Consider the following 16411-nt stretch of genomic DNA (forward strand, 5'->3'; position numbering starts at 1 on the left):
AGTTATTTTTTAGATTAATTTCAAAAGTTCAGAGTTTTTTATCTATTTTTTTTCCATTTAAAACTCAGACATTTCTGAGGTTTAAAAAAAAAACCCTCAAATTTCTGAGTTTGAAAAGTTTGAAGGTTTTTGACTCACGATACTCAGAAATTTCCTCTTTTTTTTTTAAATGCGACTTTTGGAAAGTTTTCAAGTTCTTAACCATATAATGTTAGAAAATTTTATGTTTTTTTTTTTCCTAGAATTTGTTTTAGATTAATATCAACTTCTTGTGAATTTATTATTATTGTTATTATTATTACAAAAATTCTGAGATTAATCTCTAGATTTTGGCGGACACGTACTGACTTCCTCTGTTTTAATGTCCCTATAACACGCCGTTGTATATTCCAGCTGCGATCGCCCATTTGAAGTAAAATATTAAAAGCCTCCACTTCCGCGTGGCATTAACAACCCGCCATACACTTCCGCTGGCCTCACCTCTCCCTGCCTCTGCGTGGCTCGCATCTCTCCTCCCATCGGTGAGTGGGCTGCAGGTCCAACGCGCTCTCCGTCATCCGGCTGGCTGAGCGCACCGGAGGCGACTGGCGGACTGACTGCGGAAAGATGCGTCGATGCGCCCCGCAGAGCCGCGGCGGATGAGGCGCGGCGCAGCGGCCGCAGGAGCCGGAGTAACGGGTCCTGGGTGTGTGGTTACCCCGCTCTCTGACTGATCGGACCGGACGCTGATTTGACTGATTCTGTGGCGCAGGCCGACTGGAAATGATGCGATCCCAGTTCAGGATGTTCCACCAGCTTCCTCTGTAAACAATGAAGATGTGGAAGGACCTTGAATAAATGCTAATGAACTAAAATCCCGAACATCTGATCAGGTAAGAAACTAAAATCCGCTTTGGGGGAACCTTCCGTTCTGGATGTTCTGGTGGCGAAGCTACTGGTTTTACTGGTGGCTCATCTTAACACACTTGCTGCTGGTCTGATACGTGGCCAACACCTGCCTTTGTCCCCGATGGTGCATGTTATAAAATCTGGATTTTACGCGTCTGCTGATGTCACGTCTGATCTAAGTGGCACCAGGATGCGCAAAGTGTCAATTAAAACCAAATTAAAGCTTCTTTGTTACGACCCGGAACAGAACCACCGTGAAGTTTTCCACATTTTGTGGAACCCTGATTAAAATTCATGGTATTTTAATTCGGATATTACATAATAAAGTAATTGTGAAGTAGCTAAAGATTTCATTATATTAGTAGAAATATAAATATAAAATTCTTGCAGGAATTTTTAATTAAGAACGTTGTGGTTCTAAAACAATATTCCAAGATTTGGAATGGCTGAACTTTGTCCAGATAGGACCAAAATGTTACTTTTTCTCCTTCATGCAAAACGCTGTTAGTGGCTGGGAAATGGTGACTTGAACAGACATATTGAAACATGGTGGTGGCAGCATCATGCTATGGGAATGTGTTTAACATGGACAGGGAAGTTAGTCAGAGATGGGTGGTGTTAAACTTGTCATAGTCGTCTTGCAATCGGAAGGTTGTGAGTTCCAGTGACTCGCTAATAGAAAAGCTAATTTTTGGTTTATTGGTTTTTGCTAACTTTGAAAACATGTAGCACACTTAGCTTCCTTAAAATAAGTGTGTTGCCTCAAATCCACAACTACAGGCTTAAAAATGTTCTTTCAAACACACATTGAAACCCAGAAGTCAGTACACTTACCCACTACTGGTAAGTTTACCCACTTTCCAGTAGTGGGTAAGTGGGTATGCTAATAAGCTAATACAAGAGTTAATTTTTCCTCTTAAATTTATGCTAACTTTGAAAACCTTTAGCACACTTAGCTTCCTCTAAAAGTTTCCACATCAATTCTTAAGTTTTGTAAACTTTCCGTTGGAAGAAGTTTGACATTTGTGTTGGAGTTTTGGTTTTCGGCTGCTAATAAATCTTCAATTAGCTAGCGGCTATATAATCATGCTTTTATTTTGAAGTAGGTGAGTTCCGTTTCCTCTTCTCAGGTTCACTTTCTATTTTTTTCCTAACATTTTTACACACAAGAAACATATAGGACCAAAATAAAACACAGACAATATCAAACATAATATAAACAAATACAATATTCAGACATTATAGAACATAAACATAATTTCATATTTGAAATGATGTTAGCAACATAGCATTAGCTTTGTTGTGGCAAATGATAATATTGTTGCAATATTAATAGTGAACACATTCTCAAAGATCAATCAACTTTAATTGCTAATGAATTTTTTACACTGTGACTGAAATACATTTTAAATACTCAAAATAAATAAAACATCAAATAAAACGAAGTATGAAGTTTCTAAACAAAATTACCCTTCCAAAAAAAGGTTAATTGAGACCAAAACACCAGACTGAAGAATTTTATCATCCAGTTTTTGGTAGAAAAACAAACGGAAATTATCCAGTTTTGTTAATTTATTATAATATGTCAGCTTTTGGCAAAAATGAAAGTGAAACCAAATTATATTTTGTTACATTCTGTAAATTCTAGTAAACCAGTCTGTAAATAAGACTCATTTTAATCTCGAAATGTCCTTCTTGTTCTTGATATACATTTATTTCTCCTTTGAGAGGCTTAACTGTCATCGCTTTGTCCTGTTCCTCTGCAGCCTCGTTGCTTTCACTGCCCGATTGGCCCTGAGAGACGCGAGTCCAGCTGACAGAGAGGTCAGAAAACAGCGTCACGGCGCATCGGCGTGGAAGAAAACAAAATCCTCATTACCTCCACTCTCATCAGCGGAGACAGCAGGACACGTAACCTGCTTGTTCCTCTGCGTTTACTCAGCGACTGGAGCTTTTCCACCATCAGAGGGAACTGCCAAGATGCAAGATTAAAAAGATCAGCTCATTGTTTTGGTTTTATTGTTGTCGGAGTTTCCAAAAGGGACGTTTCGTCACGCACAGAGTGTTTTGTCTGAATTATTGGAGCTGCCGTGCTTTGAATTGAGATTAGATTACTGACTCTGGCAGCGTTTCTTCTCACAAATGAGAATTCAGCTCAACCTGAAAATCACAGCACTGAGTCAAACCAGCCAAATTAGTTGAAAAACTTGTTCCCCTCCTCGCCTGTGGGGGCGCTGCACCAAGAACGACTGAAAGAAACGACACAAAAACCTTTGAAGAGGAGCGTCCTTCACAAAGTGTAAACAAAAACGGAGAAGTTTCTCTTTTGTCTTTAGAAAAATACCACAAGCCATTTTACCCTCTAGCGCTACATTCTTGTTTGTTTTGGTTGAAACAAACAAGAGTACCCAGAATGCCCTGCACTGTTTTCCACTTCCTGCTTTTGGAGCGGCCTTCCGTCCGCTTGGTGTTCATATATGCATTCAAACACGTCCAACCAAACCGAGGAGGTTTTTAGGTTCGCTTTTTGTGGTCCGCATCAGACAACCGAACCGAACTTTCTAAGCAAAAGAACTGATTAAAACGAACTAAACAGGCTGGTGTGAGGAAACAACCATAAAACTTAGATGAGGCCAACAACGGGCGCCATGCTTCAGCAGAACAACAACAACAACTACCCCTGCCTGGGCATGTCGGACTGCCCCCGGGAGATGCTCCAGAGGTGCTCCAGAACCTCGCTGCCCTTCCCCAGCCGAGTCGAGCTGGGCCTGGGAGACCTGCCGCTGATCCGCGGCCTCCGAGCCTGGGCGCTGTGCTCCAGGAACCGCCGCAAAGCCGGCGGTCTGCTCGGTGGAGGTAAACCCCCGACTGCCCCGCCGCTGGGAGGTAAAGGGACGTCGACGTCCTGCCCGAGGCCTGCCGACGTGTACCTGAGCGGATATGGTTTGCCGCTGGGCGTCGACGCCCGGCAGGCCGGGATCGGCGCGCTGGTAACGGTCGCCACGTTGAAGACGTCGGAAGGTGGCGGGAAGACGCAAACGCAATGCCTGTTCCTCCGGACGGAGAAGGGGAGCTGTTTATACTCAACCGCCAAGCCCGGTTCCGGTTCGACTTCCAGCACGGTCGGACAGTGGTTGAGAGGAAAGCGAGAAGGATTAGGAGGAGGAAGTGCGGAGCCGCCGCCAACAGAGGCCGCAGCGAACCGGGTCAGGGTGCGGTCCGGCCGGAGGTGGAGGAAGTCCGGCATCGGCCGGGAAAGGAGCTGCAAAACGGCTGAAGGAAAGCAGTCGGAGCGAGTCGATGTTCCACCCGAAACTCGCACTCGAAAAAACAGCCAGGATGATCGAGAGGAAGCCGAAAGTCCGACAAGAAGAACGGCGACTGAGCTGGACCTGGACGGGAAGGAAGCAGAGGAGTTGGACTCCAAAAACGACTCAGCTGTTGATGGAGAGAAAGGATCCGAAAGACTTCCGGAGAGGCAAAATTCCCCCATTTCTGGCTGTAAATCCAAACAAAACGAAGCAGAACCGGAGTCCTCCTTTCCTTTAGGGGGCGCTGGACCAAATGCAGAAGAAGAAATACAGTTAAATGGTGTGGAGTCCTCCAATCCTATTGGGGGCGCTGGACAATACGCAGAAGAGATACAGTGGACTTCTGTCAAGTCCTCCATTCCCGTAAGGAGCGCTGAACGAAACCCAGAAGAAGAAACGGAGCGGGAAGTACAGTTGAATTCTGTAGAGTCCTCCATTCCTGTAGGGGGTGCTGATCAGGACGTAATCCAGGTCTGTATAAACCTGGATCACCAAAACCAACGTAAAGTTGAACATGAAGAGGAAACAAATATTGGCAGCGATGAGGAAACCAGAGAACCTCATATTTTCCAAAAACGTGAAGAAAACAACAATTTTCAGGAGGAGGAAGAGGTTTTCTGTTCGCCTGTCAGACAGAAAAATCTCTCAATTTCTGAGAAATCAGAGAAAGTCAAGGATGAGTGCACCTGCGGGAAGCTGGAGGATGAAGAGGAAAACGCATCAACCTTGGTTTTTAATGCCTCCTCTAATCCTGCCCCTTCTCTGGCTTCCATGGCGACCAGTGGGGAGGAAGAGGAGGAGGAGGAGAAAGACGGCCAAAAACAGAGAAGGAGTCCAAGTGGAGAGCTGGAGGAGAAGGCAGAGGAGGTGAGGGTCTCCTCCACTGAGGAGGAAGAGGAGGATGAGTTCGGGGTCTTCATGCAGGCGGAGGGAGACCTGGCCTGGAGCGACGGGGTCAACATGTCCGCCTCGGAAACTTCTGGGAGCAGAGCGAGAATTGGTGAGTCCCTAACTTTATTATTTTATCGTTCTCACTCTTTTTCTCCTGTGTTTTTTTTTTCATCCTCATTTCTTTTTAAATCCAAAAACAAAGAGTCAAAGTTGTCAAGCCCACCTCCTGACCAAAACTCCAGCAACACTTGTGCAGAGTATTAGGAGCCATTTGAACCTTTTCTGATCCCTCAGGAATGCAGCGCACTGCAAAAACACAAAATCTTTTAGCCTAGTTTCTGGCTGCAACTATAAACTTTTTTAATTTCCAATACCGACATTTTAGCATACAGGACATTTTAAGTAAGCAGCTGAATTTACTTAACATGTTTTGTTTTTTTTTAATGCAAACATAAATGTACAGAATTACAAACTTATCTCATATCTTTGCTGCTCCAGCACACGTAAATATACCGTTGGCTTCACAAACTTGGTCAAACATGTAAAAATGTAAATAACTTTAATTTGCTCTGTCGGTGCAGTTGGGAGTAAAACAGCCAATGTAACATAAATAACAAAGAAACAAAAACAATAGGTTGACTACGTTGGTCAAACATGTAAAAAATAAACATGTTTGATTCAGAAGTGCAATTAGGAACTCTAAATATAATGTAAAATAAATAATAAGGCACAAAGCATAGAATTAGATTGAATAGATCTGATTGTCACCTCAGTGTATATTAATGTCGCATTAGTGCATCAGTACTAGAGACTCAATTCTTTCAGTATCTAAATAACCTTTCAATTGGGTCATAATAATAACCTTATCATTAAAATAAGGTTATTATGCCTTATTATATTAAGAATAAGGTGTAATATTATTACCATTGTAATTTTGTGTTATTGTTCCTTTATAAATTAGCTTCTGGTTAAATTTTAAAAAAAATGCAGAATGTTCAAATTTATTTATCCAATAAATCGATAACTGAAATAAAGTTTGGTTGCAGCCCTTATTTCAGCTGAATTCAGTTTATTAATTTTGCTTCAATTAAAAAAAAGTCAAATACACACATTCCAAATTATTCCTAACAATGCAGCACAGAGCTGTTTATTGTGAGTAAACACAACAAAAGTACATATAAACCTGAATCTAGGAGTACTTTTCTATGTAGAAGAAAAAGATAGTTAATGGTGACTTTAGTGGCTTCATAGGAGAAAAACACAGATAAACAGATGACCTCTGAACTGGTTGAAATAACGGAAAATAATGCACAATTGGTCAGTAGTTGGAGACGTTTTGCCTGAATCGGTGTAGGATACAGTTAAACGAATAAATCAATTTAAGATTAATTGTCGGGTAATAATTTATTAGATTAAAATGAGTCCCAATCTGATAGCGTCTGCTTAGACCTTTTTTTTTTAAGTGTTGTAGTTCGGCCGCCATCCAGCTGGGGGCGCCGCTGATTATCCTCGGAGCGTTGATACAGCAATTAAAGATGGCGGCGGTTAAACCAGAGCAGAAAAGAGAAACGGTCCAAACGGTGCGATTTAAGATGAATTTTAAGCGGTTCTGTTTTAAAATGACATTCTACAAACTCCTTAAGGTAAATTTTTTACTTTAATAACAGTCATTAAGATGTGCTTTATGACGGAAAACCGTTATTTTTTGTTTCAGTAAATATTTAATGCAGCTGAAAAACATGTTCAGATGTAGCGTTTTAGTTTTTTAATTCAGCATTTTATGAACAAAAACGGAAAGAAAAAGTAGCCCTTCGTGTTTTTGAAAGACGGTCGTTTCTCTTGATACAACAGAAAACGTAAGTTTTTAAGACAGTTACGGCTTTTCAATTAATCGTGTTTCGATCGATAACTTTTTTCTCTGGTTTGTAGCCTAACAAGATCATAATTTAAAAATATTCTAAATATTCTTCTATACATATAGGTAATGTCTTTCTTTAGAAAGCACTTGCAGAGTGGATAAATTATTTTAGTCTGTCCTGACCTGGATTTTTGGCCGACTACTCCCTCTCACTACATGCTATTAATCTTTCAGAGTTGGGCTGGTAGGAGAAAAAGTGACTCTAAGCTCCTGTTAGCCTCAGGTTATTGGGCAGTGAGAGAGGGAGAAACATTCACACAGAGCAAGTGTCGGGTGGATTCTTCATGCCTCGTCTGAGCCAGGGGGGAAAGTCAGAGGAAAAACTCAGCCAAATGTGGCTGTGAGGGGAAAAGGAACAGGCAGCATGAAACACAATGAGAAAACGATTCAACTGAGTCATCCGGAACCAATTTCAGCTGTTAAACCTGTGAATTAAGTGTATAAATTGCCTGTTTGTGTCATCAAACAGCAGGTGGAGACGACACCTGGACGGCCTTCCCTCAGGAGCCGACAGGTGAGAGTGGAGATGGCGTGGAGCGATGGTGGCCGGCCAACGCCGTGGAGGCGAGGAAAGCTGGACCGCCAACCAATCACAGCCTGGTACGACTCTGGCTTCAAAACTTTGGCTAGACCAGTAGTCGATGGGCCAGACCATTTTTTGGTCCACTCTTTGCTTTCAATTACATCAAGTTTTGAGTCTCTTTTACCAGCACTGATTCAAGTTAGACAGACAGTATAGGTATATGTTATTCATTTTCTGAATCTTTTGAGTTTGTTGAGTATTTCAGTTGTTAACTGATATGACCCTGGATATCACTGGGCTAAAATAAATCTACCTAGTTTAGAAATGGGAAATGTGTATTATTTTTTAATTTAACAAACTCTGTTTTCTGAAAACAGAAAGGTCAAACTCTGACCTCTGTTTTCGTCAGAGAGACTCAAACGTTGGCTCAAATGAAGCCAAGAGGGTTCCATTTAAAAGATATCAAACACTACATTATAAACCTTTAACTAATGCCATCAAAAACACCATTAGTCATGATTTATAATAATTAATTGTGATTAATCGATTATTGAAGTAATTGTCAACTGATTTACTAGTCAATTAGTTGTTAACTAGACTGTACAGGCCCCAAAAGACCATTAATCCTGATTAATCGTGATTAGTCAATAGTTGAAATAATCAATTTAGTAATCGATTAATCATTAACTAGAGTATACATTCAAAACTATTAATTGTGATTGTATTGATTAATTGTGTAATCGTGATTAATCAATTATTGTGATACTCATTAATTAAGTTAGCAGTTTAGTAGAATATACACTCAAAAATACCATTAATTGGGATTAATTGATTATCGAAATGATCATACACTAATTTAGTAATTCTTTAATCACCTGATCAATTAAAATGAGCTTGATCATTTTCATTCTGATTGATATTTCATCTAAAGGGGCTTCATAATCTATTTATTTATGGTTTTTGTTTTGTGTGGTTTTTATTTCCATTTTCTTTGGTCGTCATTTTTTATTTTTTAATCTTTAGATATCTCACAGTTCGGGTGTTCAGTGTTTTTTACTAAATGAAAGTTTATTGGTCTGAGAGGGCGAACCCATCAATAAATTAGTCAATAATTATCTCAAAGAAACAGCAACATTATTGTTTATCCCAATAATAAAAAAAGTTGGGTGATCTCAGTTCTGAGCTAGTTTAACGTTTTATCCCTCCCGTTACCACGGCAGCGCCGCTCGTCACGTGATTTTAGGTTAGAAACGAGTCTGGATGTTGTGCAGCAACATTTGGAGCAGTCATAAAAGATGGAAGACGAAGCTGCGGGGGAAAGTCTCTGTGGACATTAAACACACGGAAAAAGATGCAGATGAAAAATGAGCCTTGTCCACAGAGGAGGGCGAGCCAGCTTCAAATTAAATGCTTCAAACCGCCAGGAAGAGTCTCTCTTTTTATTACATATGAAATGTTTGCATTACTTTCTACTTTACATGACGCTTACACTGCAAAAACACAAAATATTACAAAGTATTTTTGGTTTGGTTTCTTGTGCAAATGTCTTCTTGAATTTAGGCAAAACTAACTTACAAGTAACTTTGTACCCAGATATTGGAGCTTATTTAAAGTCAATAATTCTTTAATATGAAAAGACTTATGGGAAAAATGTATTTTTATGGGTGAAATAATCTTCCAGGGGTAGTAGAACTTTTTCATCACTTTTAAGGAATTATTGACTTAAAACAAGATCCTTTATCTTGCTGAAACGTTACGTATAAGTTAGTTTTGTCTATTTCAAGTCTAAGATATTTGCACTGGAAACTAGACAGAAAATGCCAAAGTTATTTGTAGCATGAAACACCAAAGGTTTTGAAGTATTCATTTTAATAACAAATTAGTTTTAAAGAAAAGCTAAAATCTCAGAATTAAACACTTTATAGAAACCTTTTTAGGAACAAAATCTACAAGTAAAATGTCTTTGGGTAGAAAAAGTCATTCTTTAACCACATGTTTTAAACACAAACTATAACTACGTATTTATATCTAGTTTCTAGAGCAAATATCTTAGTAAGCTTTAAATAAGACAAAACTAACTTACAAGTAACTTTCCAGCAAGACATAGGAGTTTGTTTTACGTAAATAATTCCTTAATATTAATGAAAAAGTTCTACTTCCACTGACAGAATATTTCACTTATTACTAAACATTCTTCCCAACTTGTAAGGGAAATAATCTGCCAGTTGAATTGGAACTAGGTTGCTAGGTAACGGGCATGGCTTGGCTGGGGTTGCTAGGTAACGGCGAAGAGGAACATTCTAGTAGAACTAGAACTTTTTCATTAATATTATTAAGGAATTATTGACGTAAAACAAGTTTCTATATCTTGCTAAAAAAAATTACTTATAAATTAATTTAGTCTTATTTCAAGTGTACTAAGATGTTTGCTTAAAACTAGAACAAAAATAGTTGGATTTTGTGTGTTTGCAGTACAGGTTCGGTTCTTTCTGGATTGTTTTTCATATTTTGTTTCTAACCTCTGAGGTTTTTTTGTTTCTCCTGCAGGTGGCAGTCTTTGCTGAAGCCTTCCCCTCGCTGTCCAGTGTTTCCCCTGGTGACCCCTGTGACCTGGAAGCCGTTCCCACGCTGACGCAGCTCCTCCGCGGCCGAGCCAGACAGGATCAAGGGTGGGCCATTCATCCCACCTGGGATGTGATGCTAAACTTACAGCTGAGCTGATTCAGTTTCCAGCAGACAAAAAGCAGTGAATCAAAGCAGCTTTGATGAAAGTAGGAATGCACCGATATGAAGACTTAGACCGGTATCATCTCTTAATGTCAAAATAAATGAGACATTTAAGGGCAGATGGATTTTGAATTGAAGTTAGCGCCTTGGTATTAGCTTCTGCTAAATACCTTGCTAATGTGGCACTTTTGCATTAGCAGAACTAATATTTATTGGTCATTTAAGGTTAGCCCAGCTACCTTTTTAGCTAGCGGTGCCCAAAACTGCACATAACTAACTGCCCCCCACGCCCTCCATTAACATAAACAGCAACAACATTGACATAAAAATTGCCTGTTAATAATCGGTCTAGTTTTACTTATCAGGTTGATGCACTAAAAGAACCATCCAGTACCGATGCTAAGGCTAATATATTAGCAGTCCTTGTCAAAAGTAAAGAAAAATGTTAATTTTGTATTTCTATGAAAAAAAAGATGACTAAAATATGAATTTCCTTTTCATACATTTCTAATAAATGAGTTATTCTCATGAATATAAACTGAAACCTTTATATAAAAAAATAAATCAAGGTGAAAGTTTGATTTCTGTTTAAATATGTCTCTTTTGTACACTTTAATGCTAATCACCTAAAATGTTTTTCTTTTTTTGTCCATATTAAACGTATATTTAGAACCATGTAATTATTTGAATTAGTTTTTGATTTGGTTTTACAAATATATGCTTTCTTTTATATAGTTACATTATAAACAATAATTATACTTTTTGTGTAATGGAGCATTCCCACTTAAAATTCTTCAATTTAATTAAATAAATGGTCGTTTAAATGTAGTTTGATGAAAACATTCAGACCAGTCAATGTGCTATGCTTCCTGGTTCCAACAGGGGGCAGCATTTATACGAGAAAATAAGATTTTTACATGGAAATCAGTTGAGCTGTTATGTGGAAAAGGAAACAGAATGTCGCCCCCAAGTGGTGAACCGTATGAACTGTTTTATGACATTATTTGATTTCTGTCATAATTATGATTGGAGTGTATATAACATTAGTTTTTAAGGTGGAATAATCAATTAAATTATTAATTAGAATTTTATTTGCATGTTATCATCTCTTTAAAGCATATTTTAGATTATTTTACGGGTAAACATTGTAATTCTGTCCGTTTCCTCTGCATGTTGTCGTCGTTTTTTTCTCTGAAGGCTTTTGGACTCTTTCCATGATCTGAACAAAATGATCGACCAGAGCCACAAGAAATCCAGCAGCGCGTCTCAGAACCTGGTCGTCCAAACCCTGCAGCTGCAGCCGCCGCTTCCTGTGAGTAAAATTATCGCTGCGTCATTAGTTAAATAAATGTAATTAGTTTTTACCCACCTCTGCTTATTCATGATTAAATCTAATGAGAAATTACTTTTTACTGAACTATACAGGTAAATAAATGCTAAACTATTAAATAAAGGTTTCCATGTAATTATTTAATATAATTATTATTACTAGAGATCAGCAGAGTTTCCAAAAAATTACACTCAATAAAGAGTAGCAAGAAAATAGTCGAGTAAAAAACTATTTGGTAAAAAGTCTACTTAAGTACTGAGTAACTGATTATTAGTAGCAGCAGTAATAATGTAATCTAACCAATGAAATGTCTGTAAATAAGTTGATGCGTTTCCTTCTTTTGGTCGACGTCTTCCCAGGAAAGCAGATCTACTTCCTGGTCGACGAACCGCCACCTGTCCCCAGGCCTCTCCTCGGCCAATCAGCACGCGGCCGCCAAGCGCCGGCTGTCCTACGACTACAACAGAAACGTCGTGGCGTGACGCTGCGGCGCGCGTTTAAGGATCATGTTTCCCTTGTTTGCACTCCGGTTAATTTACTCACAGAGGACTGAGAGACGCTCTCCGGAAAACGGAGCGGCCGCTGCTCCAGAAACGACGTAGACGGGCGGAGCGTCTTTGTTTCCCTCCATCCGCCATCTTGTTCCTCATGTTCCTCATCCTGAGGTGACCTGTTGACCCCAGCAGACCCACGGCGCTCGCCACCATGTTGAGAAAACAGACGAGCAGAAATATTAACAAAATTACATCCCAATAAATCAAATGGGATTTTCTCCATTATGGTTCTAAATTATCATTAACAAAACCTCTTTATTGAAGATGTTGCTACTTTTTAAAATGTTTTATTGTTTTATCACAAACTGCAACATCAGTGGGAGAAAATACATGAATTAGTTTAAAAGATAAATTAATTTTTTAAAAATAATGAAAAAACATATATATATATGCATGTGTTTTTTTCATTAGTTATTTTTAAATTTCATTTAAAAAATGAAAAAAATAATTATATACATTTTTCTTTTTCATAAATTAAATTTAAAAATAATAAAATAATTAAGGAATAAATATAAATGTATATTTTATACATTTTTCATTTACTTTTTTGTATTTTCTCCCAGTGGAAATAAATAAATTGCTATATACATCATTAGATAATTAACAAAATCAGATCTGACGTTTTGGATATAACTCAAATAGTTTTCAAAGAATTCCCTCCAGATTAAAGGTTTTTCTTGCCATGATAAAAACATTACATATTAAATCGGTTCCTGTAGCAACATGGCGGCTGGATCCTTTGTGGAAGCTGGTAAAACTTATGCAAACGCACCGATTGACAACTTTCCCCTGTTTTCATTGTTCCTTAAACGCAGCAGGAACTGCTGACCTCCATCTTCTGGATTCGTCCACAGTTGAGAAAATGCCGCACTAACTAGCTCCAGCTGCGTTTCCATTGATGACATACACTGATGCCGCACTTTGAAGTTTTGAAAATAAATTAGCTCAATCAGATAACTAGTTTAATGGAAATGAATGTCGAAAAAACTCGATTTTTGTTTTAAAAATAAAGTTTTGGCGCTAGGATGTGTGTTTCTTCCTGCTTATTTCGCAAAACTGCAGTGGAAACACTTTTCTCACTTAACACGAGTCACGTGATCCACAACCGCATGTTGCCACCGGAGTAAACCACGAAGAAGAAAGCAGGAAGTGGTAGGAGGATAATGGCGCGGCATGTTTTTTTATGATTTGTCACGTAGACAAAGATATTTACGTGTGATTTTCTTTTCTAAAATTGCGTTTTTTCGACATTAGCAAAATGTTGACGAAGTTTTGAACATGTTTGTAATGGAAACGCAGCTACTGAAGAATAGAGTTGAGCATCATTTTGTGGCATTTAATGTGTGAAAACACTTTTTAAAGCTTCGTTTTACTTTTTATTATTTTCAAATGCATGTGATATTTCTGCCTTTAGCCTGCAGATAGCGACACAAGGAACAGGTTTGTCTTCCAGTTTGCGCCATCAGGACCTCCGGGTTGCTGAATCAAACGCTAAAAACATCCAACTTGTTTATGACTCCACCGTTTAATTTTAAACTTTTGTCATGCAGATAATTTGTTCTATTCTGCTATTTAAAGGCTCAGTCGTTTGTGATGAAACTCCGAAACAATCAAGCTTGTGTGTGCCGTTTGTACAGCCTCTAAAATCCTGAAAAATACGAATATTTTCTGATCTGTTCCAGTCGGGATGGCGGAGCTGTCGCCTCGGTAACTGATGTAATAAAAAAAAAAAAGGATACTGCGTGTCTGCTGTTTGTGTTCACTTAATTAATGGGTCACCGGTGGAGAACTTTGGTGTTCAAGCTGCGGTTCGGGGGCCATTTGTAGCCCCAGGATTGACTTTGTGCGGCCCACCCGACCACAATTCTAGAATGAATAACGTAAATCAGGGCAAAAATCTAATTGAAATCTAATTACAACAATGTTAGATTCAACACAAAGTGATAATCTTTTCCAAACTGTCTGCTTTCCTTCTGTTGTCATGGTAACGACTCATTGACTTATACTGTAAAGTACACCTTAGTGGACCCAAATCTGCTTTTATTTGCTTTGTTGAAACTTGGCTAAACACAGGAAAGAGTTTTTCTTTTGGCCGTATTGGAATTGGTTTGTTTCACAAAACTGTAAAGGAACACATGATCAAGAATCTGGATGCTACTACTGCTGGAAACCACGAAGAAGCCGACAGGAACTGGTAGGCAGACAAAAGCATGGCAAGTTTTTAATGATTTATTGTGTGAACAAACTTATTCACATGTGATTTTAATTGTGTTTCTTACTGGAAACACATAAGTGTTAAATTGTGCTTTTTAGACATTTGTAATGGACATGCAGCTAATATTCCTTTCACATCAGGGTTATAATAGTTTTGGGTTTTTTGTTACAGTTTGGTTTTATTTCATTTTGACTTTTTGCTTGTCGAATTCAGTTAGTTTTTGCTGGTTTATAAGAGTGTTTACTTGTTTATTAGTTACCGTTAGTTAAATATTGTTTAGGCTTTATTATAATTATAGTTTTAATTTTTTTTATACTTTGGTTCATTTTTAGGTGCAGAATTTAATCAGAGGATTGTGATTATTTGTAAGTGAATTGGATAATGAATTTTCAAAAAAATTATTCAATTATTGTTGAACAACCAATTGATTCTGGTGTTTCAACCAACTTTTGCGGACTAGCGTAGCGTAGCCGCTAGGAGGAGTATAAAGTGCGGTAGTTTACTACTGATGTAAACTACTTGTGTGTAAATAAAATTAATCTCACCTCAGTTTGAAAGGCTAATAAACACAACAAGGAAGTAAATTATAACTAGAATTTCAGTGTGTCCTACTTTTATAAATGCATGATAAAGTTCTGGTAGGTTATTTCAGTTAAAATATTTTTTCAATTTAGGATTTTTAGTTTTATTTAACTATAATAACCTTGTTTCACGTCACCATAAAAATCTCTAATAATATGTAAAAGAAATTGCTAGTTTTGTCACTAAGTTTGCAACAGTCCTTCTTTTGTCCTAACTCAAACCCCGATTAGTCGCTGCGTTCATCCCCACATTTAGCCACGCCCATCGGCGTATCCAGGCTCCGCCCACTTTTGGGGAATTTGCCAAGAATTTGGAGGCGGAGCTATGCTTTCAAAGGGTGAAAGTTAAGTGGAAGATAAAGTATATTAAAGGTTTATAACAACCTCTAAATTAAATTGTTTGTGTGTCAAATTAAATTAAAATAATATTTAAGCAGGCTATGGCATAAATCCCATAAAATAAAATTATTTTTCAGTTTACTAAAAGAAATCACCACTTAAAAGCTAAAAGCACAATAATATTACCTGGTTTATGCCTTTAAAGTGAACTAAATTCTTTTTAGTTTGATGCTAAATTCAAACTAAACTTAAATTCTTTAAGTTTAGTTTGTTTGTTTTCTCCCAAACTATCACTGGGTTTTATCATCGCCATTTGTATGTTTGCAATGCATTGAAAAGTACATTTTTTAATGTATTAGAGCAGGAAATGTGACTAAAACTATATTTTTCCTTTTAAAAATAGCTGGAAAATCCCAAGTCACAAGATTAAAGCTTTATCTCGTAAACAAACTGCAACGTCGGTCTGATTTTCTGAACCCTGGAGGCAAATAAACAGAAACACAGTGTGACATTTTTAACCGGGTCATCTCAGAACATGTTGACGTGTTTTCGCTTGCTTCAGTTTCAAATCCAGGAACAATCTGCTGCACTTAGATTGTGTGACACTATTCAAACTGATTAATTTATCTCCAGTGTTTGTCAGCAGCACCTCTGATCAATGAAGCCCTTTGTAAAACGCTTCTGTGCTCAGTCAGAGCCGCCATCTTGATAAAAGATTCCCTGCAGAAAACAAGCTGGCCTGACCTCACTATTTACTCCACGAGTCACTTTTTAAACTTTTACAGACCAACAACAGAGATTTCTAGCAGGAGACATTAGAGTGTGGTGACAGTGTTTTGTTTCACTATGGAGATAAATCGGGGCCATAAAGTTTGTTGATGAGAAAAATGAAAAGGAACTGAAAGATTATTTTTAAACTGAAAACAAAAAACTGTTTCAAACTGAAAGGTGACATCAAAACTTTCAAAACAGATGGAGGAGAAAAGTGAACCAACCTATGAAGCTTAATTGGGGCCATAAATCTGGTTCAAAATAAAATGTAAAAAAATGATTTGAAATTAAAACATATTTTTGAAGCTGAAAATAAATGATATGAAACTGAAAAAGCTAAATTGAAAATAAATTAATTCTTTT

At 37.9% G+C, this 16411-nt stretch overlaps 1 protein-coding gene and 1 long non-coding RNA gene across 2 annotated transcripts; both read left to right on the forward strand.

Moving 5' to 3' along the window:
- Positions 1 to 478: 478 nt before the first annotated feature.
- On the forward strand, positions 479 to 12527 carry LOC116737661 (uncharacterized). The gene is made up of 6 exons (XM_032590991.1): positions 479 to 872; positions 2655 to 5199; positions 7478 to 7608; positions 10079 to 10200; positions 11456 to 11570; positions 11948 to 12527. The coding sequence occupies exons 2-6, from the start codon at positions 3516 to 3518 to the stop codon at positions 12068 to 12070; spliced, it is 2175 nt and encodes a 724-aa protein (XP_032446882.1). The 5' UTR covers positions 479 to 872; positions 2655 to 3515; the 3' UTR covers positions 12071 to 12527.
- Positions 12528 to 12634: 107 nt separating this feature from the next.
- LOC116707623 (uncharacterized) lies at positions 12635 to 13887 on the forward strand. The gene is made up of 2 exons (XR_004336530.1): positions 12635 to 13357; positions 13721 to 13887. It is a non-coding gene; the product is annotated as an uncharacterized LOC116707623 (long non-coding RNA).
- The last annotated feature ends 2524 nt before the right edge of the window (positions 13888 to 16411 follow it).

Source organism: Xiphophorus hellerii, chromosome 18, assembly GCF_003331165.1.
Source record: "Xiphophorus hellerii strain 12219 chromosome 18, Xiphophorus_hellerii-4.1, whole genome shotgun sequence".
Taxonomy (NCBI): Eukaryota; Metazoa; Chordata; class Actinopteri; order Cyprinodontiformes; family Poeciliidae; genus Xiphophorus; species Xiphophorus hellerii.